The sequence below is a fragment of the Triticum urartu genome, chromosome 1 (assembly GCF_003073215.2).
Source record: "Triticum urartu cultivar G1812 chromosome 1, Tu2.1, whole genome shotgun sequence".
Taxonomy (NCBI): Eukaryota; Viridiplantae; Streptophyta; class Magnoliopsida; order Poales; family Poaceae; genus Triticum; species Triticum urartu.
Window position 1 is genome coordinate 333171756 of NC_053022.1, and position 24672 is coordinate 333196427.

At 48.8% G+C, this 24672-nt stretch overlaps 2 protein-coding genes and 1 long non-coding RNA gene across 4 annotated transcripts; 2 read left to right on the top strand and 1 right to left on the bottom strand.

Annotated features, from left to right (window-relative positions):
• Positions 1–4450: 4450 nt before the first annotated feature.
• LOC125533065 lies at positions 4451–6842 on the top strand. Its single transcript, XM_048696856.1, has 2 exons — positions 4451–6048; positions 6163–6842. Exons 1-2 carry the CDS (start codon positions 4597–4599, stop codon positions 6271–6273), a joined length of 1563 nt encoding a protein of 520 aa, XP_048552813.1. The 5' UTR covers positions 4451–4596; the 3' UTR covers positions 6274–6842.
• Positions 6843–13716: 6874 nt separating this feature from the next.
• LOC125510501 lies at positions 13717–15642 on the bottom strand. 2 transcript variants are annotated; one of them, XR_007284646.1, is made up of 2 exons: positions 15443–15642; positions 13717–14946 (listed from the first exon to the last, which is right to left on the bottom strand). It is a non-coding gene; the product is annotated as an uncharacterized LOC125510501 (long non-coding RNA). The 2 variants fall into 2 exon arrangements; XR_007284645.1 differs by having other exon boundaries at positions 15199–15642.
• A 2033-nt stretch (positions 15643–17675) lies between these two features.
• LOC125510489 lies at positions 17676–20245 on the top strand. Its single transcript, XM_048675692.1, has 2 exons — positions 17676–18448; positions 18600–20245. The coding sequence occupies exons 1-2, from the start codon at positions 18269–18271 to the stop codon at positions 18771–18773; spliced, it is 354 nt and encodes a 117-aa protein (XP_048531649.1). The 5' UTR covers positions 17676–18268; the 3' UTR covers positions 18774–20245.
• The last annotated feature ends 4427 nt before the right edge of the window (positions 20246–24672 follow it).

The following is a 24672-nucleotide window of genomic DNA, read 5'->3' on the forward strand; positions in this document are numbered from 1 at the left end:
GAACATCGAGCTAGCACAAGAAGTAGATGATAATCAGATGATTGTTTATCCTAGTTAATTATGCATGTAATAGTTTACTTTGGTGTGTGGAAATGTCATGTGTGTATTAGCCACCTATGTAATTGGATGTTTGCAACGCATTACACACATCTTGTTTATGTGAAACATTTCTGTTCTCTGGGCTGAACACAAACAGCTTATCGAAATGAACTGTATGCCCTCCATTGCACACACCTTGATCTGGTTGAACCGTTTATGTTGCGTTGCCTAATCGAAAACAGTTCATCCGAGTGAACCGTATGCCGTATATCACACACACCTTGATCTGGCTGACCGTTTCTTTTGTGTTGTCTAATCACAAACAGTTCATCCGAGTGAACTGTATGCTATATATCGCACACACCTTCATCTGGTTGCCCGTTTCTTTTGTTCCTCCTCATCGCAAACAGTTCATTAAACAAGACCGTATGCCCGGCATCGCACACACAACTAAAATCTGAATCGTGTTTGATGCATCCGTGATCTCAAACGTTTTGCACCTTCTTTGATTGGTTTTTTACACCACCGTTTGCGATTATTGCATCGCACACAGTTTCATTGAAGGGTCTCTGATCGTAGTGTCGCATTATCAGCATCCTGCAATAGTGTATGTTTTTATCCATGAAAGTTATTTGAGTCTTTTGATCTCTTATATGCATGATTACTTATAGCCTCGTGTTTTTCTTTGAATCTTTGGTTTAGTTAGGCCGACTAGATCAATTTTTCTTGCCATGGGAAGACGTGCTTTGTGATGGGTTCGATCTTACGGTGCTCGATCCCAGTGACAGAAGGGGAAACGACACGTATGTATCGTTGCTATTAAGGATAACAAGATGGGGTCTATTCCTATATGAGTAGATCTTGTCTACATCATGTCATCGTTCTTATTGCATTACTCCGTTTCTCCATGAACTTAATACACTAGGTGCATGCTGGATAGCGGTCCATGTGTGGAGTAATAGTAGTAGATGCAGGCAGGAGTCGGTCTACTAATCTTGGACATGATACCTATATTATGATCATTGCCTGTATATCATCATAATTATTTGAAGTTCTATCAATTGCCCAACAGTAATATATTTACCCATCGTATGTTATTTTTATCGAGAGAAACCACTAGTGAAATCTACGGCCCCCGGGTCTCTTCTTTATTATATTGGCCTTCGAGATTTACTTTTACTTGCTTTTATTTTTAGATCTATTGATCCAAAAACCCAAAAATACCTTGCTTCTATTTTTATTTATTTACTTTATCTCGCATTCCCGCGAGATCTATTTATCCAATCTACTACAAATTTTACCTATCTTATACCCGAGAGGGATTGACAACCCCTCTTTTACGTCGGGTTGCAAGTATTTGTTCTTTATGTGCAGATGTCGTTCACGTAGTGTTGCGTAGTTCTCCTACTGGTTCGATAACCTTGTTCTCATCACTGAGGGAAATACCTACCGTAGTTGTGCTGCACCATCCCTTCCTCTTTGGGAAAATACCGACATAGTTCAAGCCGCATCATCCGGCACCCTGCCGGAGGGGAAAATCATCAACAGAGGCCTTGTTCATCATCCCATAGTCCACCATGATGAGGAAGGAGTAGTTCACCCTTGGGCTGAGTGTATGTACTAGTAGCTATGTGTTTGATCTCCCTCTCTCCTGTTCTCGATTTGGCACGATCTTGACATACCGCGAGCTTTGTTAATATATTTGGATCTTATGGTGTTCTTCTCTCTCTACCTTCTTGTGATGAATTGAGTCTTTCTCTTTGAGGTTTCGTTATGTTGGATTGAATATTGGATTTGAGAACACTTGATGTATGTCTTGCATATGGATACCCGTGATGACAATGGGGTATTATATTGATTCACTTGATGTATATTTTGGCACTCAACTCGTGGATTCCTGAGGTGACATTGTGGTAATCTATGCATAGGGGTTAATGCATGTTTTCCTCCTACGTTCTCCGATAGAAACTTTGGAGTGATTCTTTGTTGCAAGTTGAGGGATTGTTATATGATCCAATTACGTTATCATTGTTGAGAGATCTTGCACTAGTAAAAGTATGAACCATAGGCCTTGATTTCAAGCATTGCAATACCATTTTTGCTCATTTTTGTTACTAGTTACCTTACTGTTTTATATTTTCAGATTATAAAAACCTATATCTGCTATCCATATTACACCTGCATCACCATCTCTTCGCGGAACTAGTGCACCTATACAATTTACCATTGTATTGGGTGTGTTGGGGACACAAGAGATTTCTTGTATTTGGTTGCAGGGTTGTTTAAGAGAGACCATCTTCATCCTACGCCTCCCACGGATTGATAAACATTAGGTCATCCACTTGAGGGAAATTTGCTACTGTCCTATAAAACTCTGCGCTTGGAGGCCCAACACGAATCTACAAGAAGAAAGGTTGCGTAGTAGACATCACGGGCCCGATCTAGACCCTCGCGAGCTGCGGCTAGGGCGGATGGTAGTGCTGGGATGGAGGGAGGCTCGGGCCCCTACTGTGCATCCTAGAGGGGCCCTTGATGCATTCCCTTGCTTGGCGCCGTGGTGGTGCCGGCTGGTGTTTCCGCTGACGGGCTGCGGATCTAGCAGCTCGTCTTGCGAGTTGGGGTGGGGTGGCGGCCCTCCCTCCCTGCTCAGGATTCGTCTCTGGTTGTGCAGCATGAGACGACCACGCGATGGAGGTCTTTGGTTGCCGGGGCGGCGGCCCCGGATTTGGTGGTGGCAACTTCAGCCAAGGGGCGGTGCGTGCGTGGACATGGCAGATCGAGGGATTTCGCATTCAGTTGGAGTCAGACGGCGGGCTCGGTGCTCTAGAAGGTTTGGTGGGCGGCGGTTTGTGGCCGGCCGGTTCGGGTAGTTGGTGGTCGAGCTTCACAGGGAGAGATCCTATCTCTAGCCTTTTGTCGGATGCGGCGATGGTGATGCCCACGGGCGCCGCACTCTTTCTTGGAAGCGTCGCTGCAGTGTGTTGCTTCTTCCCTCTCCCCGCGGCCTTGGCTCTGGGGAGAAACCTCAGATCCGCAGGATCAGGCAATGAAGGCACCTTCACGTTTTCTTCCTCCTTGGGGGCATCGTCTCGGAGCCGGCTACATCCGGAGACCGGTTGTTGGCAGCATCTTCGCCACGTTGGTTGGAGGCATCGTCGCCGCGTGGTTTGCTAAGGAGGCTGTTTCGGGGCGATGATTTCTGCTTGGCAACGATCATGGCGTCGAGAGGAGCTTGGGTTGCGGATCGGGCTTTGGTAGTCGGATCTTTCCGGCGTGTCCGAGGTGCTCTTCCGAGGGTTGCCTGGTTGCTGTAAAGTCGGAGGTGCGATGGAGCGAGTCCAGGTGGTGATGATGACAGACGCTCGGTGGTCGTTGCGGTGGGCGCGGTCGGCGCAAGCCCTGCATATTTCCCTCGCGATGCTCATCGTCAAAGTCGGAGTTGTCGGTTGTTTGTGCGTGTGTCCATCTGTTGGCATGTGCCGTCATGGCTTGTGCATCTGTTCTGCAACTCTGTGTTCCATGTCGGTGGCCAGGTTGGCCCGTAGTGCCCATTTTGTGAGCTAGATTGTATCGGTTTTAGCCTGGTTTTCCATCAATTTAACCCGCCAATTCTCACTCTTCTTAATCAATGCAAATGATAAGTCTTTTGTCTCATTTCAAAAAAAAGAGAGAAAACCCGACTATGTGAACTAGATGCATGGAAAAGAGAAGACCCGGCTCACTCTCATATTATAAAACTTCACACCTTAAACCCCCTCGATCAATTAATGAAAAAATAGCAAAGTAGAATTAACTCCATCGTACTATATCTGGCTTGTACATGAAAAAGAGTTGTAGGGTTTGGTGGCCCAAAATTGACTTGGCTTCGCCAAAAGGCCTCATATCCGAAGCCCGCCTCACTTTCATATTATGAAACTTCATGCCTTAGAACCCCCTCGAATGAATGGAAAAAAATAGATGAATAATTCACAGGCCTTCTTTGGTGTGCGATGATCTAACAAAACCCTTAAATTCCATCGATCAATTAACAAGAAAATAGCGGATTGATTTTTTCACACGCGGCGAAACTCAGAACCTAAATGTTCCTTCTTGGCCTACACACAGGATTTTGCTAGCACATATAATTCTCATTAAATTTAAATGTGCGCTATTTTTTTCTCTATTACAACGCACGGGCATATGTGCTACTCGTTTGTAAATCACATATAACGTGTCCTATCGCTTGTGCGTGCATGATAAGGCGTGTCGTGCATGAGTATGTACGAAGTGCATAGATACGCCCCAATGAAATCTCCTTTCTGTTCGCTGCATCGGTATCGGTATATGAACCCGGACAACACCACCGGCCACCGGGAAACATAAGATCCAAGAAAGGCGAACATGCCATTGACCAGGCCACGGCGCCGGCGCAAATGTGTCGACTGCTCCTTTGCCGTCCAACGCACACCTGCCCTTCTCAGACAAAAAACGACCTGACCACCGTTAGCACACTATCCACTTTTAGCAACTCGTCGATCAAGCCTGGCCATTGCGATCGATCACGACGAGGGCGTTGGAATGAGGGGCGGAGGAGGGGCCGGCGATAAGCAGCCGGCCAACGGCATGCATGGCGGCGCCGGCGGTGCCTCAGCCGGCAAGCCCAGGTCTTATTTCCTCTACGGCATCCTCCTCTACGCCGTCCTACCCGTGTTGTTCCTGTACATGGTCGTCGCCGCGATCTCGCCTATCTACAACCCGCGGTGCTCGCCGGAGGGCGCCGGCGCCATGGTGCATTTCGTGGTGGCCAACCCGAATGCGTCCTCGTCAAACACTTCGATGAGGCCGCCGATGGTGTCGGCGGACGATGCGCCCACCGGGCTGCGGCACATCGTGTTTGGCATCGGCGCCTCGTCGGCGCTGTGGGAGAGCCGTAAGGAGTACATCAAGCTGTGGTGGCGGCCGGGGAGGATGCGAGGTTTCGTGTGGATGGACAAGCCCGTGGAGGAGTTCTACTCCAAGAGCTCGCGCACGGGGCTCCCGGCGATCATGGTGAGCTCGGACACGTCCAAGTTCCCGTACACGCACGGGGCCGGCAGCCGGTCGGCGCTGCGGATCTCCCGCATCGTCTCCGAGAGCTACCGCCTGGGCCTCCCGGGGGTCCGGTGGTTCGTGATGGGCGACGACGACACGGTGTTCCTCCCGGAGAACCTGGTGCACGTGCTGTCCCGGTACGACCACACGCAGCCGTACTACATCGGGTCGCCGTCGGAGAGCCACATCCAGAACCTCATCTTCTCCTACGGCATGGCGTTCGGCGGCGGCGGGTTCGCCATCAGCCGCGCGCTGGCGGAGGAGCTGGCCAAGATGCAGGACGGGTGCCTGCACCGGTACCCGGCGCTGTACGGCAGCGACGACCGCATCCACGCGTGCATGTCGGAGCTTGGCGTGCCCCTGACGCGCCACCCGGGGTTCCACCAGTGCGACCTGTGGGGCGACGTGCTGGGCCTCCTGGGCGCGCACCCCGTGGCGCCGCTGGTGACGCTGCACCACCTCGACTTCCTGGAGCCGGTGTTCCCGACGACGCCGTCGCGGGCCGGGGCGCTGCGGAAGCTGTACGACGGGCCCGTGCAGCTCGACTCGGCGGCGGTGGCCCAGCAGTCGGTGTGCTACGACGGGGAGCACCAGTGGACGGTGTCGGTGTCGTGGGGGTTCGCGGTGATGGTGGTGCGCGGGGTGCTGTCGCCGCGGGAGATGGAGATACCGGTGCGGTCGTTCCTCAACTGGTACCGGCGCGCCGACTACACGGCCTACTCCTTCAACACGCGGCCCGTGGCGCGGCAGCCGTGCCAGAAGCCCAACGTGTACTACATGCGCGACTCGCGGATGGACCGCCGCCGGAACGTGACGGTGACGGAGTACGAGCGGCACCGCGTGAAGCCGCCGCCCTGCCGGTGGCGCATCGCCGACCCGGCCGCGCTCCTCGACCACATCGTCGTCCTCAAGAAGCCCGACCCCGATCTCTGGAAAAGGGTAAGCACACACACACACACACACGCTGTTTCTTCTTCTTCCTTTCCATCTTGGAACATGATAGTACGGCAGTTTTGGTCGTTAATTCACAATTTCATTGCTGCCATTGCGCAGTCGCCGAGGAGAAATTGCTGCAAGGTGCTGTCGTCGCCGAAGAAGGGGGAAAACCGGTCGATGACGATCAACGTCGGGGTGTGCAGAGAAGGCGAGTTCGCCAAGATTTAACTGACTGGCCGGGATTGGGTTGGTGCTCTGCTCAGCTTAGTTAGTTTCATTCATATCCTGCACGTGCGTACGTACCTTGTTGACCTTTGGCCATGTTGCTTGTGCATGCAGTGGGACTGGTTAAATAGGGGAGGAGGCGAGGTGATAGCGGCGGCGGAATAGGTCCCGGCCGGAGCGGGAAACGAAGGCCCAGCCAAGATTGTTACTCACAGGACGGGACAAAAGTAGCCCGTTAATTAGCCTTAGCTGATCGATCGATCGATCGCTCGGGGTGCTGAACTGCTGACTAGTAGTAGCACACCGCGACGGCGCGTACATGAAATGTGAGGATGATATGCGACGGCGTCTGTGTAGAAATAGGAAGTGGCGGGAGATTCCTTTGTGCTTTTGGTGTAAGCTATGTTCCATCGTGCAGAGGAGCACGGCCGGCTTGAATTAGCAGAAACAATTGTGTTTAATTGTTGATTGAGGAAAACAAAAGGACTTGGATAATACCAGCATCTACAGCCGGACACCTCAAACCAATCTCACCCGGACTCACCCGGACTCATCCGGACGCCTCAAACAAATCTCAAACGCCCGGACGCCTCAAAAAAACGTGACTCACCTGGACGCCTCAAACCAATCTCAAACGCCCGGCTGACCAACGCCTCTCATATCCAGCCCAAATCTGGGTTGAATATGGGAGGGCCGGGAGCGTTCGCCAGGTCTGATCCGACTCACCTCGACCCCACATATATTCGCCCCATCCTTTTGCCATACCAAACCCTAGCGATGCCACTCCACTCCGCTTCGCCCCCAAGCTCACTTTCGATGACCTCCGGTCTTCTCCGGCATGCCGAACAATCGATCTAACTCTGGCCACTCCGGGTCCGCCGACTGGGTGTCGTCCCATGCGGGGTGGAGGAGGCTATGGTTGTTCACATTGCCCTCCGTCCCTCCCGGGAGGACTGCGCCCAACAAACGACATGATCAATTTGGCGTGCATCCATTGAGTCGGCGGAACAGGCGATCAGCTCCACCAGACTGGAGCATCACGGTCCATTAGCCTCCCATCTCCGGTCGATCATAGTATAAGTGCTACAGGGACCGGTGTGCCCGACATGGCAGAGGTGGCAAATGTAGCAGCGATCGCTGCCGTAGAGGAAGCCATCCGTGCCCGCATCCTAAAAAGCGGCACGGGATGAAAACATGCGCCCTTTCCCGAGAGCAAACTCAGGCGGTTTGTGCCATGGCCGAGCTGCCCCCCCCCCCCCCCCCCCCCCCCCCCCCCCAAGAGGAGAGGGAGGACAGCGACAGGTCCCTCAACTCCAAGGAAGAGCAAATCTGGCTTGATTCATTTTGTGTTTTCGGGCGCTACTTCCGTGAGAAAGACGACAAGGACGAAAAAAAGAGCAAGGGCAAGGTCAGCCGTGGATGATCCATAGTAGTATGCACGTAAAGCATGCCAAATTTTGGCAGTCCGATGGCATGTGCTTATTTAGCTGGTGGATTCGAGTTTACATTTACGTTGCATGTTTTTGTGTGGATTTGAGGTGTCCGCCTGTGCGAAGGAAAATTTGAGATGTGATCGGTCACTGTCGGTCTAGACTTGGTCCGCTGATGTAGATGCTCTAATGCAGTAGCAGTGGATGATAGGGACATGAAGTTATGCTCACGAGCTAACATGCTCCGTCATAAAAACAGTAAAATCGAAAAATAGTAAACAAATCAAAAGATATCTAAAATATTTTGAGAACAAACATTAACGAATTTTCAACACACCTACAAAGTTTCATGTAGGGTGGAGGAGACTATGGTTGTTCACATTGCCCTTCGTCGCTCCCTCGTCGCTCCCAGGAGGATTGCGCCCAACCGATGACGGGATCAGTTTGACACGCATCCATTGAGTCGGCGGAATGGGCGCTCGGATCCACAAGGCTAGAGCATCACAGTCCATTAGCCTCCCATCTCCGGTCCATCGAAGTATCAGTGCTGCAGGGACCGGTGTGCCTGACATGGCAGAGGTGGCAAATGTAGCAACGCTTGCTGCCGTAGAGGAGGAAGTCATCCGTGTCCGCATCCAAAAAAAGCGGCACAGGAGGAAACACATGCGCCCTCTCCCGAGAGCAAAATCAGGCGGTTTGTGCCATGGGCGAACTCCCCCCCCCCCCCCCCCCCAAGAGGAGAGGGAGGACAGCGACAGGTCGCTCAACTCCCACGAAGAGCAAATCTGGCTTGATCCATTTTGTGCTTTCGAGTGCTACTTCCATGAGAAAGACAACAAGGGCGATAGGAAGAGCAAGGGCAAGGTCAGCCGTGGATGATCCATAGTAGTATGTAGGTAAAGCATGCCAAATTTTGGCACTCCGATGGCATGTGCTTATTTAGGTGATGGATTTGAGTTTACATTTACGTTGCATGTCTCTGCATGGATTTGAGGTGCCCGCTTGAGCAAAGGAAAATTTGAGATGTGACATGTCACTGTCGGTTTGGATTTGGTCCGCGGATGTAGATACTCTCACTAGCCCCGAACGAAAAAAGGCCCCCGCTTCGCTCCACCTGGGGCGACGCGGGCGAGGATGCAACCCTAGCCGCCAACCCACCTTCCCCACCCCACCCCCTCCCCGCCTTGCCGCCGCCAGAGGGGTCGTCGGCGAAGTCCGCGCGGCTACCAAGGAAGGTAGCGGCGAGGCCATGTTGCTCCATATCCGCAAGGAGGGGCCCTGTAGCCGAGGCGGCGGCCTCAGGTAGTGCGGCGGCGCCTGCTTTGCGGCGAGTGGCGTTCGCTGGTGCTCCTCCTCCCCACTTGGCCGTGCGGGCGGCAAGTGGTGGAGGCGTTAGGCGATGGTCGAGGTGGGTGGCCTTGTGCCCCTGGCTGCACGTCAGATCTGGAGGCCTTCTTCCTCCCCCTTCCCACGCCTTTTCCCCGCTAGATCTGGGTCGTGGCGGGCGACGGTCGACAGATCCGTTGAAGGTGGGTTGCCGGAGTTGCGAGCTCGGACTGGGAGAAATTTTTGGCCGGTTGTTTCCTGTCACGGCGGCGACGTCAGCTGGCGTCGTTCCCCTTCTCAGAGGCGCCGTCGAGGTTCGATCCCCTCTCCCTCCCCTCTCATTCCCGGGTGAAAACCTTTGCCAGTTGTGGTCTAGGCACCAGCCACGCGGCTTGCGTTGTCACCTTCCTGAAGGTGTCGTCTTGGATGAGTTGGGGTATGCATTGGCGTTTGGATGTGGTTCTCCGGCGTGCAACGACATCACAGTTGGAGATAACACTGGGATTTTTCGCAAGATTAGCTCCATGTGGTTGTCCGTAGGCCGGTCGTTTGTGTGTTGCCATGGTGGGGGAGGGGATAGGGTTCCTCTCCCCTGTGTGTAGCAGCACGGCGTAGGCGATTCGGGCATGGATCCTAATCCGAGCTATTCTTGTCTCAGCTTCAGGTGTTTATCAACTCTGCGATTGTTTCTTCATTGCCCTCGTCCTTCAACAGCTTCATTTCTTCGTGTATGGACCATTGAGCTGTGGTTTGGCTCTTCTCCTGGTGATCTTGCATAGTGGGTTGGTCACGCTGAGAATCTCCCAAGGCGCTACAGCATCTCCCGCTCCTTGCTCTAGGGTGAGCTGCTTCAATTTGCGACGGTCCGGCGGCCTTCGATCCAGGGCGAGGGGCAGGGGTCCCCTTCGGAATTGAAGAAGGAAGGTTCGATGGTGGTGGTCTCCTTTTGGGTTAGACCAGGGCATGTTCAGCTTCGCTGCGTGCGATTCCCCCTTGAACGCTTGCTGTCATTGCTTTGGTGCTTCATTCACGTCAAAGAGCTCCATTAACATTTAGCTAGTCTTCCTGTAGAATATCCTTGTGCTTTCTGTTGTGGTGCATGTAAGATGTTTTTGGAGCACCTTGTATCTGCCGTTTCCAGTTTCTATATTTTTTCTTTCCCGTTGTATGTGTCGTTGTAATTCCTGGCCGGTTGTTGGCTTTGTTAATTCAAAGTCGGGCTCCTCTTGAGCTTTCGTTTCCAAAAAAATGTATATGCTCTAATGCAGTATGGATGATAGGGACATGAAGTTATGCTCATGAGCTAACATGCTCCCTCATAAACAGTAAAATCAAAAAATAGTAAACAAATCAAAAGAAATCTGAAATATTTTGGGAACAAACATTAACGAATTTTCAACACGCCTCCAAAGTTTCATGAAGAAACAACATTCCAAAATATTTCCATAAAAAATTGATACTCCAAAAAGTCTGTTTTTGAAAGCATTTTGAAGCATCAACTTTGTTTTTTACGGGAGCATTTTGGAACAACTTTTCTTACAACATTTGTCAATGTTTGTTAACAAAAACTTTTGGATTTTTTATATTCTGCTTACTTTTTTTTCAAATGTACTGTTGAATGAGGGTGCATAGGAGCTCGCCACCCGCCATATTAGAGCATCCGAAAGTGGGCAAGGTGAAGCGCTGAAGATCCCATCCTAGTTTTATTTTTTTCTAGCCCTAGTATTTAGTAGAACCTAGTCCTATGTATGTACGAACTTGCTATGTCCATCCTATCCTAGTTGTGTATGAACTTGCTATGTCCAGTTGTCCTGCCTAAGTTGTCCTGCCTAAATTGTGTGTATGAACTTGATATGTCTATGAATTCGAAATGTCTTATGTGTTTACGTGTGTTAATCGACATTGCATGTTTTTGTATGGCTTTGAAGGTTCGGATATGGGATACAGTTGCATGGACTAACAAATAAGGGTCGAACCCTTGTTGTCTGTGGACGCATCCGTGGACATACAAAGTCAAATTAGGAAAGTACTATGGTTAAAGATGCTCTGCCAGCCATCAGGCATGCGAGGCAACATGCAATAGAGATCTTCGATGCATGGCTCGAGCGACGGTGGACGATGTGCATCATCCACGCACACGAGGTGCACGACACATTGCATTATAGAGGTGAGTGCGCTTGTTTTTTTTTATCAAAAATATAGAGGTGTGTGTGCTGACCAGTGGACCCTATGTCGACTTGGAATAGTTGGCTATTTGTTCAATAGCCTCGGCGACATGTCTGAGTTCAAAACGTCGACAATAATTCTCGGACCCCGATAATGCCCCGACGGACGTTTTTTGACCATGGCAAATCAAACATTTTTATGACAAAAATTTTAAAAGCAACTTTCAATGGCAAATCAAATGTTTTATGACAAAAATTTTAAAAGCAATTTTCGATGGCAATTGTAATGAGCGAGAATGGAAAGTTTAGTTCATATGTATGGCAAATCCGTGCTTAGTGTATTTTTTGTCAAGAAATTGACGTGCATGTCAACTAAACTTGTCATCATCGTGTCACTAAAATTGTCATTGAAAACGTTCAATTTTGTCATCGGTATTTATCATTTCCATAATTCGGGAGGTTTTCCACAGCTTGTTTCGGCAACCTTCCTCGACTAAACTGGTGGTGCGGGCTGCGGGGCGTCACGCTCACGTCGTGCCCTTGTCTGTGCCCGTTGCTGTTTAGGTTTGGCCTGTTGCTGGTTTGGCCGTTGGCTAATTTGTGTGACGGATTCAGTAGAGCTTATCGTTGTGTTTATGATTATATGGCTGTTGATTAGTCGGCTGCGCTTATGGCTGATTTTGTCTGTGTTCATTCATTTATAAGCTCTTTTGGAAGTGTCTTCTATTGTCTTTAGATATGTGTTATACTGCCACGTTGGTCTGGTGGTACAGCAGCAAAGCCACAACGGTCATGCTTAGGCCCTGTTCGGTTCGGCTGTAGATTTCTAAAAGTAGCTGTGAAAAATCTGCTACGGAAAAACAACTGTGGAAAATTTGATGTGAAAAAGATGTAGGTCATTTGACAAAGCAACTGATACAGCTTTTTCAGATTTTGGCCCACAGCGGAATCATATTTTGGAAAGCACGTCCTGGGCTGCTTCCGCTTTTGGTTCAGATTTTGGCAGCGGATTTCTGAAATCGGATTTTGCTGGGTTCGCCCTTTGGTTCAGATTCTGCTGCGTGTCAACGGAATCCATCGATAAAAGCTGAACCAAACAGGGCCTTGGATCAAAGAGTTGTATCCATCTGTTTGAGATGATTTATTAATTACCTGTCGCTTGACCTGTCAAGATTCAAATATAGTATTTTTCATACTAAAGTTAGTACAACATTAAGTCACTTATTTTGAGACGAAGCGAGTATAAGCTTTTGGGATGGAGGTATTAAAGTTAGTACAAAGTTGAGTCACTTTATTTTGGGACGGAGAAAGTATAAGCTTTTGGGATGGAGATACTAAAGTTAGTGCAAAGTTGAGTCACTTATTTTGAGACGGAGGAGGTATAAGCTAACATGAACTATGCAGAAAACAACATAAATACATAGATTGTTCGATATTGATCATTTCAGTACTCCATGAAGCGTGAACTTACGGCAGTTAAGTCTGAGACACAAAACACATAACCGTGACATAGCACAAAATACATAACCTTGACACGGCCCGGGTGATCTAGAGTAAACTGGATTCTTAACTACGGTGCCTGCAGTCTAAGCTAAGGAATGCAGTAAGGAACACAACAGCCGCTGTCCCTGGCGGACCACATTTTTAGTCTTTCATACGAGAAGTCGTTTATTGTCTCTGTTCACACTTTCTGATCCTTTTGATTCTTCATCGGAAAGAGCTCCTTTGCTGCTTGTCTGATCACGCAAAGGTGGCATCAATGATGATCAAAAGTTCTATTATCTGTGTATTTGCAACATGTCCACCCCCCCCCCCCCCCCCCCCCCCCCCCCCCCCCCCCCCCCCCCCCCCCCCCGCGTAACCCTAACACGCCGCCACTCCTCCCCCTCCTCCCTCGCCGCCGCCGGCAAAGCCCGGCCGGCAGGGGCGGCTGCGGGGCCTTCGCTTCTCAGCCACTCGTGCTCCATGGCTGGTGCAGGGCGGTCGGTCGAGTGGTGGCGCTTGGCTGCGGCACGGTGGCCCATTCCCGGGCGATGGCGGGGAGCCTGGTGGCGTCTCGTCGAAGGTCTATGCGTCGTTTGCGGTGCGGCGACTGTGGTGGACTTAGATCGGGCGGCAACGTGCCCATGCTCTCCGGCCATATTTGTTCGGTTTTGGCAGTCGATGGACAACGGGCGGCGTGCTAAGTCGTCTTCAATGTGGAGCGGCGCGCTGTAGAGCGGCATTAATGCAGGCAGCTAGCGCCGGGCGGGAATGTGTGCGGGCGAGCGAGAAGAGGGTTTGGGTGGGCCAGTGTGGTCAGAAGCGGGAGTGAGAGATGTCCGGACGCCCGCAAAGCCCTCACATTTGCCTCCGATTTGCGGGAGAAAGTACATCTAGACCGCCTTGTGGATGATACATGCCCGGCCCGCGTGGGATGGCTTCCACAGTCCGGACGTAGGCAGGCAGTTTGAGAATCGACGTTGGAGATGCCCTAAGCAATTTTTAAGCAAGCATTATCGTTGAACGTCATCATGGAGAAACAGTTTTGTTTGAAGCAATTATCTGCCTGAAAAAAATGTGTCTATACCACGCAAACTATGAAAAATATCCCGGTGAAGACACAATTACCTTAACTTTATCCATGAATAATTCAGGTGAAATGACCTTCCGTTAGTGTACACCCATGTCACCATTTGCCATCAAAATTCTCATACCCCCTCTATGCTCTTTCTGCAAGTAGCAACCTTTCCAAGATCCAAAGACTTGCAATTGGCCAGCCCCTTCACCGTGTCAGGATCCATTACATGTAGAGTTTGTATGCTTCCAGTAGCATACAAGTAGATGGAACCTGACACAGCATCAAATTTACGGGAACTTGCAAGGTTTAAATATGCAACTCAAAGGCCATTTATCCATGTTATGGGGCTATAAATCTCGTTGTTTTGATCAAGATTCAGAAACAATGAAAACAAGCAGAACTGAAATACGAATATTCTTAAAAGCAAACTTTGTGCTGATTTAATGGCTCAAAAGTGACGATTGGCCAGCATGGTGAGACACGTTATGTACTATATCATCTAAACGACTATAAATTCTAGGAGATAAACAGTTCCTCGTCACAGAACATAACTGGTTTCAGCATCAAGCATCAAAAGGCCTCAATTTTTCAGATTACAATTTTGCATACCCCATGGAAAACCCACAAATTCTGCTGTACAAGAAAAATAGATCTCTTTCTACAGGAGACCAAGTTGATAAAACACTTACCAAAGCAGGAGAAGGTGAAGTTGGTGTCGACACGCGGGAGCACCTGCAATCGGAACAAAAAGGGGTATGTTTAAGGAGCTGTTCGGGAAACCTCCAACTCCACCAAATCCAAGGATCCGAGGAGCACCTGTTTCCCCGATCTATAAATCTGAACTGCAGCTCCGGCTGCTCCAGGAGCAGAGTCACGGAGGGGAGGGAATCCGAACAGGCCCTAAATCTGGGTCAAATTATTATAGTAAAACTATTGACTAATCTAGTTTGACAAACTGAAAGTAATCTCGAAATCAGACCCATCAATGAATAGTTATAGTTCTCTGATGTATTTGGCTGAAAAAGTTAAAAGAAACTGAATTAGGTAAATAGTACATCATACTGTTCATAAGTCCATATCTGTATTTTCCTTATGCTAGACCGGCAACAACTTTCAGATGCAAACACCCTCTCTGGAAATCAGCATTTAACCGAAGTAAAACCGGATGTAGTGCTCGATGACATCAATATGTGAACTGTAATGTCAAAAAGATCAAAGTGAGGTCTTATGAGATTTTTACATTAGGTTCCACCAAACGGAAAGAAAACAGGATGTAAACCAAATTTAGCATAAGTGCAAGAAATATGTGCTAGTGAATTTTATCGGGACTGAGTGCACGATTGGGAAATACAGCAACAAAAATCTCCACTCTGTTATCTAACTACACAAAATTTTGACTACCTTTAAAATTTACATATAACTATGCAAAAAATTGAATTATGCTTACCTTTCAAATAGATAATATATATTGCCGTGGAAAAATAAAGTTGATAAACACAATCAGCTTGGTTTCTCCTAGTACACATTAACACAAACAACTTATGTGCGGTGAAAGGGGAAGTTCATCTTTTCTGTACAGCCGCACTTCAAATATGGGGGTTTGACCCACATGAACCAAAGGAGAGAGAGAGAGAGAGAGAGAGAGAGAGAGAGAGAGAGAGAGAGAGAGAGAGAGAGAGGCGGCGACGAACGGTGGGCGCAGAGCATCGAGGGGTGGACCGGTGGAGGCAGCAACGGCCTCGCCGTTTCTCTCAGTCTCTCTCCCGTCGCCTCTCTGACTCTATGGAAGAAGGGAGGAGCGGGCGCCGTTTCTCTCAGTCTCTCTCCCGTCGCCTCTCTGACTCTACGGAAGAAGGGAGGAGCGGGCGAGGAGCGTCCGCACGCAAGTTGATTTCCGTACGTTTCTTCTTTCCTATAGGTATAGAAATTTTCGGCGAGCATTTAAAAAAAAAAGAATTTTCGGCGAGCGACTGGCGGTGGTACGGTCCAACTACTGATATTTTCGTTAGGAGACTTCCGGAAGCGTTCGTTCAACGCCGCTTGTCGTAGTGAACCAACCTGTGGTTGAGATAGTTAGGTAGACAGTGGTATTCCCAACTCATCAGGGTTTAAATCCTGGTGCTCGCATTATTTCTGAATTTATTTCAGAATTTTCGGCGATGCGATTTCAGTGGGAGGAGACGTTCCCGTTGACGACGAGGCGCCTATGATAACTTCATAAATCTCAAAATGATATGCCGGCTCAGTCTTTCGGAGGTGCTCATAGGGGTAGGGTGTGCGTCTGTGCGTTCATAAGGATGAGTGTATGCGCGTGTATATGAGCGCTTGTGTCTGTACTGATGCTCAAAAAACAACGTCGCCTGTCGTCGACACACGGCAGGCGTCGTTCGTGCGGAGGATCCAAGGGGCTACTGTGTAAAACATTTTTGTGTGAGGGTCTTCTGTGCAAGTTGTCTGCGATGGTGCCATTGGGTGTATCCTCGTCGTATGGTGTGTTATCTGTATTTGTAAATGCATACTATGTGTACTGTTTTCCTGCTCCTATAAATACAGACATGAGTATGCTTTCAAATAAAAAAAGAGAAAGAAAAACATGAGTAGACCGGTCAAAAGCAGTCTAAGAGCATGCTTGGATCATTTTAAAAGCTAAAGTTTGAAGTACCCCTGATTAAAGAGAGGCTAGGACTAGTTTTGAGGCTAAAAAATTTTAGTTATAGGAAACCTACTAAAATATGTATTAACCCTCTCTTTCGTCATTTAATTCCTCTCCTTGAACACATGCAAATTTTAGATTGAAGGGTTTGGAGGATAATAAATATGTATTAGCATGGGTGAGGCTAGCAAGTTTTAGTCCCAGTACTTTTAGTCATAGGACTAAATCGTATCTAAGCACCCTCTAAAACTCACCTCAATCTGTCTATAAAAAACTGTAGCAAAGCAGCTGTCAAGCCATGGTAAATCTTCATTACCCTATATTTTTTTCAAAACACTGTGAAAATCCGAAGTCTATGTCCTCTAATTTTGTGTACTAATCATTATGGCGGCCTACGGGCGACAAAATTAGCCTCCCTACGAACCTAAGTAACATTGGACTACAAAAGCTTGGAGCAGACCCTTCACGTCTTCAACCACCGGACTGAAGATCGATCGGTCTTTTGAGTTGAGCTTGCTCACCACCGGTCTTGTAATATGACTCTAGCATGATTCCCCAACTTCCTTTGAGTTGAGCCGTCTTTTGAGTTGAGCCGTCTTGCTCACCACCGGTCTTCCATCATCATACTCACCACCTGATGACTACGGAACCATTGTAATGGTTGCATCTTCGATGGCCAACGACCTTGTGTCTCGCGCCTCGTCCAAGTGACCCAGGAAGACGCTCGTCAGTGGGCCAGGGCGGGCACCATAGGGTTACCTAACATGTTATCTGAGTAGTCAGCTTGCATATGCTTCCGGCTGAGCAACCCATGTCTCCTACTCCGGTTATCACCTTCGCGTCGGCTTGTGTACGTGTAATGGCGTAAACGCTGCAGCCGCGATGGCACCACCGCCGCCTCTTCCTCCGGAGCCAGATTAGATTCTGTTTTCTTAGCTTGTATTGGGGCTTGTTCTGTTGTGCCCCCGGTGAGACCTCTTCCTTTTCCTTGTTGTGACTTATGCTTTATTTTCTTTTTCCTATTCTCGAATCTTGTTGTTGTCGGATGCTTGGTGTTGGTGCTTTATAATATAAAAGCGGGGGACAACCCTTTTTCGTAATGGTGTAAACGCTCCCTATATTCAACTCTGTCTTTATAGAGATGATTGTATGTTCGTGTGTGTATCTGAACATTTACGCTTATACAATATCTTGTTTTAAAGTCATCCGGACCGGATGTTCCATCGTCAGCCCTCACGAGATTGGCGTATGTGGCAATTTCGCTAGTTTCAAAATGATATGCCGACTTAGTCTTTTGAAGATGCTTATAGAGGTAGAGTGTGTGCATGTGCGCTTATAGGAGTGAGTGTATGTGTGTATATGTGAGCATACTTGTTTGTAATGTGTTCAGAAAAGAAAGATTGGGAAATACCATAAAACCAGCAAATGGGGCCCACCGCCCACGTGGTGGCTGGACAGCGTAAAACAAAGGGAAGGACCTAACTGCAAAACATCAGGCACTCGTCATATAATAAAGCAAAAATAGGCAGACGGACGGATCGCCGGACCAGATGGACGTCAGGATCGTGGGACCAGACCCAAAGCTGTTGATGGGGCCCACATGCGATCGACGCGTCAAGCACCACCTGCACTCTCGCCGCAGCCACACTATATAAGGATACCGCGAGCCCGCTCTTCATTATCGCTCAATCACCTTGCAAATTTTTCCGACCCAAAGCTGTTGATACTGAAGTCAGAGAATCGATCAGGTCCCGTCCGAAAAGGATTTTTTTGATTCGAAAAAGAATCGATCAAGTCCCGTTCTTGGGCCAGCGCCAGCAGCAGCAAGCGTAGATACGCTGTACGCAGAAACCATCCCATTCCCATGGCTGAGCGCTTCCCGACGGTGACGATGGGGCGGGTGGCGATGGGGCAGACCGAGGAGCGCATCTACAGGGACGACGTCATCGCCCAAGACCACGGCAACCACCGCATGGAGGCCGTGATCATGCCACAGCCAATCAAGGACACCTTCTCCATCCTGTTCGGCGGCGACATTTACGAGGTACTTGACGAGATCATGCCACAGCCACTCTGTCGACATACAGTGTAGAACATAACATACGTTCTCGAGCTAGTACAAGGGCGCCCTAGCTAGCTATGACGAGATCTAGCTTAATTAGCTTTGTCCTCCATATGCATCCTGCGCATGCCAGATTGCTGGAGTCGTGGCCACTGAGCTGACCGGCGTGGAGGCCGGCGAGCAGACGAGCGGCGGCCTCGTGGTTCCCATCAACTCTGCGCCTGCGCCTGCGCCTCCAGAGGTACTACCTGAGACCAGTTACTTCGTCGTGACGTACTTCTCTTGGCGACAAATTTTCGTGTTTTGACTCTTTTCTGGAACTTATTCGAGATTTGATCCTAGTTTAATTTTTTTTAAGATCTGAACCTTTTGCTATCGCCAGAGTCCATGGCGGTAGGGTCTAACAGCCTACCGTCAGGGACTTTGGCGGTAGGAAACATCGCTACCGTGGCGGTAGCCTGCACAACCCTACCATCAAGGTGCTTGTCGGTAGGCACGAGCACACACTGTGTTCAATACTTAGGAGGTTTTCGGCGGTAGGGCATGCAACCCTACCGCCAGGGACCTTGGCGGTAGGCTGTTATGCCCTACCGCCATGGTCCCTGGCGGTAGCAAAAGGGTCAGATTTTGAAATTTTTTCAAACTAGGGTCAAATCTTGAATAGGTTTCAGAAATGGTCAAAACACGAAATTCAGCCTCTCTTGGCTTGATTGATTCTTGAGATCCTCCAGCATACGTGCAATTTTTGTGATTGTTAATATTTTGAACCGTTCTTTATTTCATTTTTCACTTGATTATGATCTAATTATAATTTGCTAGAAATCGAATGACAGTCCTGAATCCCACCCGGCCGGCACATAGTTTGTTCCTGGTAGTTTCTCATGGTATAATCCAGGACTGTGTGAACACCTATTTGTTAATCAAAAACAGATTTTTAATTTTCATAAATTCAGAGACAATTAAGAAAATGTTCATCGTGTAGATGTGAACTATGCATGTGAATACTTTTGTTTGGGCAGCTTCTCATTTGTAAGCTATACAGTAAACAGCACAAACATCTGGAAATCCTGTTACAGATTCACAATTTTATCTTTTCTAGCCTATGTATTTTATATGATATTATGCCGAGATATGAGGAACACATGGGCATGTACTAGTACACATCAAAACGTCTCGTAACTTTCCGATTAATATATTATCATGAAATTTACATAAAATAACGAGCTCACTTGAGTACGTTATACAAATTTATGAACTCTTCTTCCAATAAACTATTGATTCCATTCACTTTCTTCCCCAATTTATTCTTGGGCACATTTAACTCGATCCGTAACCCTTCACCGGGTTTATGGGAGAACACATGGTTGAAAATTCTACAAAAATACATATGTGAGGCTGGTTGGTTGGAGTATCACGTACATATACATTTAGCTTTAAGAATTGCAACTCCAACGGTGCGTTAGGAAGGATCTTCCTTTGCTTGATATACCTGAACCCCAAGTGTTTGGTCTTTCTGGCCATGGATGGCGTCCATCTGATCAGAGCTGGGTGAAGGTTAACATGGATGGCACACTGAACTCTGAGAAAAGCACGGCAGGGGCTGGTGGTGTGGCTCGATCTGCCACAGCTTTGTTGGGTGCTTGGTGCAAACCCCATGTTGGGGGTTACTGGTCCGATGATCGTTGAGGCCTTATCACTGAGAGATGGCATCATCTTTGCAAAATTGAGAGAATACTCACATGTGATAATGGAAACAGATTGCCTGGAGGTGGTGAACCTCTGGAACACTTGCCGGCAACTGACGTTCTGTTTTGGCACCGATACTCTTAGAGATTGGAGAGCTTGCTTCGTCATTTATTTCTTTAGTTATTCAACATGTAAACAAGTCTGCTAATTTCCTAGCCCATCTAAGCGCTAAGCGTGCCTATACTCGTTGATGGTCACCAAGAGTTGGTTGGATTCTTAACCTCCCTTCCTGGTGACCAGCCTTCTAGCTGATTGTCTCAGGAGCTCTTTTGTTTGAATAAAGCTCTCTAAATTTCCCGCAAAAAAACCTCGACAAAATATTAAAAAATGGGCTACTTGATGTTTTTCACGAGTTACAAAATTGCATATTTTGAGATGAAAATTTTCTCAGATATACTTTTTTAGCTTTCCACAGATATACTTCTCCATATAAGCTACATGATGTGAGTTTTTTTTTCAAAAAGAACGCCTTTAAAGGTTATGTTTTACTAACAAGAAGGGCTAGAGCTAAAATGCTTCTCACATAGTAGTATTAATTATGGAAGGTAAAATGAGCTGAAAACTAGTTTGAGGAGGAAAACAAGCCAATCTAGTTAACATGAAGTGCACCTTCTCTTTGAAAATATCTCCCCCCCCCCCCCCCCCACCCAAATTAATCACCGTTGGATCTCGCATAGGGAATTGTGACATGCATACTTGTTTGACTCAATGAAGCTAATTTTGTTAAGCAATATTGGTAAGGTATTGCAATTCATGGCCAGTCCAATAGAATACACTACCACCTCCTGGCACATATTCCATGTTCGTCCATTTCAAAATGGGGAGTATCATGATCCCAAAAAAACAGCCTCTATTGAGTCTACATCTGGTCCCATGTTCTCATAAGAAAAACAATCCACTCGAATTAGTTTGTACGCTGGTCCAATCCAAAGAATAGTTTGTACGTTGGTAGCTATATATTTATTTCCTCATATTTGCTCTACTGAACTGCTGATGATACGTGAGGCTCTTTCATTGTATAGGGCGGCGACGACCACGAAGTGAGAATCAACATAGACCGGCACGTGAATGTACCCACTCAGGAGTCTGCGTTGCAGTTAATCGCACGTGCGCTGGGAACAGTGGGTTCCCACACCCTGGTTATGGACGTGCACACGATGCTCCACAAGTCGCCCAGCGGAGTGGTCTTCGGCCACAACAAGCTTGCTTACTATTAGGGGTTGGGGCGCCACCCGGTGGCGCCTCTTGAGCCGGAGCTGGGCGGTGCCAGGTAGGGTGCGCCCCTTCCTCCTTCATGTATGTACTTACTAACTTATGTGATTGTTGTTAAGCAGCTGATATTTGAAACAAAACAGAGCAACAGAAATAAACAGAGATACTCCCTCCGTTCCTAAATATTTGTCTTTCTAGACATTTCAAATGACTATTACATACGGATGTATGTAGACATATTTTAGAGTGTAGATTCATTCATTTTGCTCCGTATGTAGTCACTTGTTGAAATGCCTAGAAAGACAAGTATTTAGGAACGGAGGGAGTAGATAAGAGTCTTAGTATAGATATAAACATGTGCAGTTGCAGCTGATAGGTGGCAATCTTAGAGCCTACATAGCAAGAACATATACACTAGCTGTTCAAAGGCAGCACATTGCAGCGTCCAAAAGGGGAGGCATGGTTCAACACCTCGTAAAGGGTACTTGGAGGTTCCAAGATTGATGGATTTATATCCATACGAAGCTTTTGTTGCTGTTGATGATGCGTCTAGAGGCAATGCTGTCACGGGAACTACTGAAGGCCAAGGCCCAGCACCACCAGACCGGCCCAGGAGAGAGAGCCAGCCCAACCGCCAAGTGACCGGGCCCATGTGGAGCAAGTGACACTACTTAAAGGCGAAACGAGTGGAGAACTAGGGCATCGATAGATCAAACCTAACGGCGCCGCAAGGGCGATGTATCCTCTCTCCCACCTCTGGCTCTCATTCCCCGATCCCCTTTCTTGCTGAAAAACCCTAGCTACTTGTACTGTCGATCTGATCATCTGAGAGTAAATCCTATCGCCTAGACACAAGATCCGTGTCATTTGGTATCAGAGCCATAAATCCTACCAAAAATTCCTCATCCGTAGCGCATTCTGGCGCCGAAGACGCGCAGCATCAAGGAGATCATGGCGGGGGCGGATGTTCAGAAGCAACTGGAGGAAGCGGCGGCGGAGCGGAGCGGCATCGCCAAGGCCCTCCTATCGATTCAGCAGACGCTGGATCGAATAACACTGCGGTTGCCAGCATGGAGCCCACGGTAGCGAAGATGGAGCCCGCACTCGTTGCTCTCGAGCCGGTCGTCTAGGATCTCGCGACCTGGCGGCCCACCGTGGACGCCGCGGTGGGGGAGCTCCAGACGGATCTTGGCGACATCCGGGCGCAGTTGGAGAAAATCGCGTCAGGGGGCGCACAAGCCAACAAGACGGCGCCAGATCTCCGTACGGCGGACGCGCCATCATCCACACTCGAGCAAAGTGACGACGGTCACGGGCAAATTGGTCACCGCAGGGCTCTACTTCCACGGGTTTCGGCTAGTGAGGGACCGATCCTCTCCAGACGGATCTTGGCGACATCCGGGCGCAGTTGGAGAAAATCGCGTCAGGGGGCGCACAAGCCAACAAGACGGCGCCAGATCTCCGTACGGCGGACGCGCCATCATCCACACTCGAGCAAAGTGACGACGGTCACGGGCAAATTGGTCACCGCAGGGCTCTACTTCCACGGGTTTCGGCTAGTGAGGGACCGATCCTCACTACGCCGGTCCCGGCCAATGGTATGTTCCGAACTCCTTTTCCCCCTCCCCCTTCCCCTGAGTTGGGCGGTGGTGGTCACCAAGGAGGCATGAGTGGTCGTTTTGGCAGCAAACTCATGGAGTGTCCTGAATTTGACGGCGACAACCCCACGGGTTGGCGTCTCCGCTGCGAGGCCTTTTTCCGTGTGAATGGGCTCGATCCGCACGTGTGGGTGGACACAGCTATCGTTCACTTCACGGGGGCGGCTGCTTTGTGGTTAGAGTGGTCCAAAATGCATCTTAAGAGTGATAATTGGGAAAGGTTTTGCATAGCCGTGCTAGACAAATTTGGCCGCTCTGGATTTCAATTACTTCTGCGCAAGTTTTCGAAGCTGAAGCAAACAGGCTCGGTTCTCGAATATGCTGAACAATTAAATTTGTCCATGCACAGTCTGTTAGCTCATCATAGCTCGTGGGATCCCCTATTCTTTACTACCCAATTTATAGAAGGATTACATCATGAGATTAAGGTTGCTGTAATGCTTCATCGACCCAAAGATTTGGAAACTGCTGTCTCTTTGGCTGAATTGCAGGAAGAGGTGGTCGAATTGGTGCGCCTGGAGCAGGAGAACAATGCGCCGCCTCAGCCGGGGAGCAGCAATACGCGAGCGGGGCGATTCACCTCACGGCCCCCGTTGGCCCTCACCCTGCCGGCGCCCACAACTGCGGGGCGTACCTCACCAACACCATCGCCACTTGAGACACGCCGCGGGCTCGACATCGCCAAGGCGCCCGCGGGCTCGTCTCCGTCAGTGGACGAGAAGCTCAAGGCCTTGCGCAACTTCAGAAAAGCACGGGGACTCTGCTTCACTTGCGGAGAGAGACGGGGGCCAGGGCATACCTACGCTTCCACGGTGCAGTTGCACGTTGTGGAGGAAATGGTGGGCATGCTGTCGCCACCAACATCACCAGACCCCTCGCCAAGTGCTCAGGTTGATAGTTCCGAAGAGGACTTATGTTTGCTGTCGGCGGCTGCTGTCACGGGTACAGAGGCGCCTAAAGCTTTCCGGCTGCATGGCAAAGTGGGGAACCAAGTGCTGTTGATGCTGGTCGATTCAGGTTCTTCTCATAGTTTTGTCAATTCGGAGGTGGCTCGGAATTGGCCAGGAGTGCAGCCAATGAAACAACCCCTGAAGGTGAAGGTGGCGGATGGAGCTGTCACCTTATGCGACAAGGAGATGCCAGTTTTGTTGGAAATATGCCCTAGAGGCAATAATAAAAGCATTATTATTATATTTCCTTGTTCATGGTAATTGTCTATTGTTCATGCTATAATTGTGTTATCCGGAAATCGTAATACATGTGTGAATAATAGACACCAACATGTCCCTAGTAAGCCTCTAGTTGACTAGCTCGTTGATCAACAGATAGTCATGGTTTCCTGACTATGGACATTGAATGTCATTGATAACGAGATCACATCATTAGGAGAATGATGTGATGGACACGACCCAATCCTAAACATAGCACAAGATCGTATAGTTCGTTTGCTAGAGTTTTCCAATGTCAAGTATCCTTTCCTTAGACCATGAGATCGTGTAACTCCCGGATACCGTAGGAGTGCTTTGGGTGTACCAAACGTCACAACGTAACTAGGTGACTATAAAGGTATACTGGGTATCTCCGAAAGTG

Coding starts and splice junctions, on each gene's coding strand:
- LOC125533065 (XM_048696856.1), top strand. CDS start 4,597: ATGAGGGGCGGAGGAGGGGCCGGCGATAAGCAGCCGGCCAACGGCATG. Junction 6,049..6,162: donor ACCCCGATCTCTGGAAAAGG/GTAAGCACACAC, acceptor GCCATTGCGCAG/TCGCCGAGGAGAAATTGCTG.
- LOC125510489 (XM_048675692.1), top strand. CDS start 18,269: ATGGCTGAGCGCTTCCCGACGGTGACGATGGGGCGGGTGGCGATGGGG. Junction 18,449..18,599: donor TCGGCGGCGACATTTACGAG/GTACTTGACGAG, acceptor TGCGCATGCCAG/ATTGCTGGAGTCGTGGCCAC.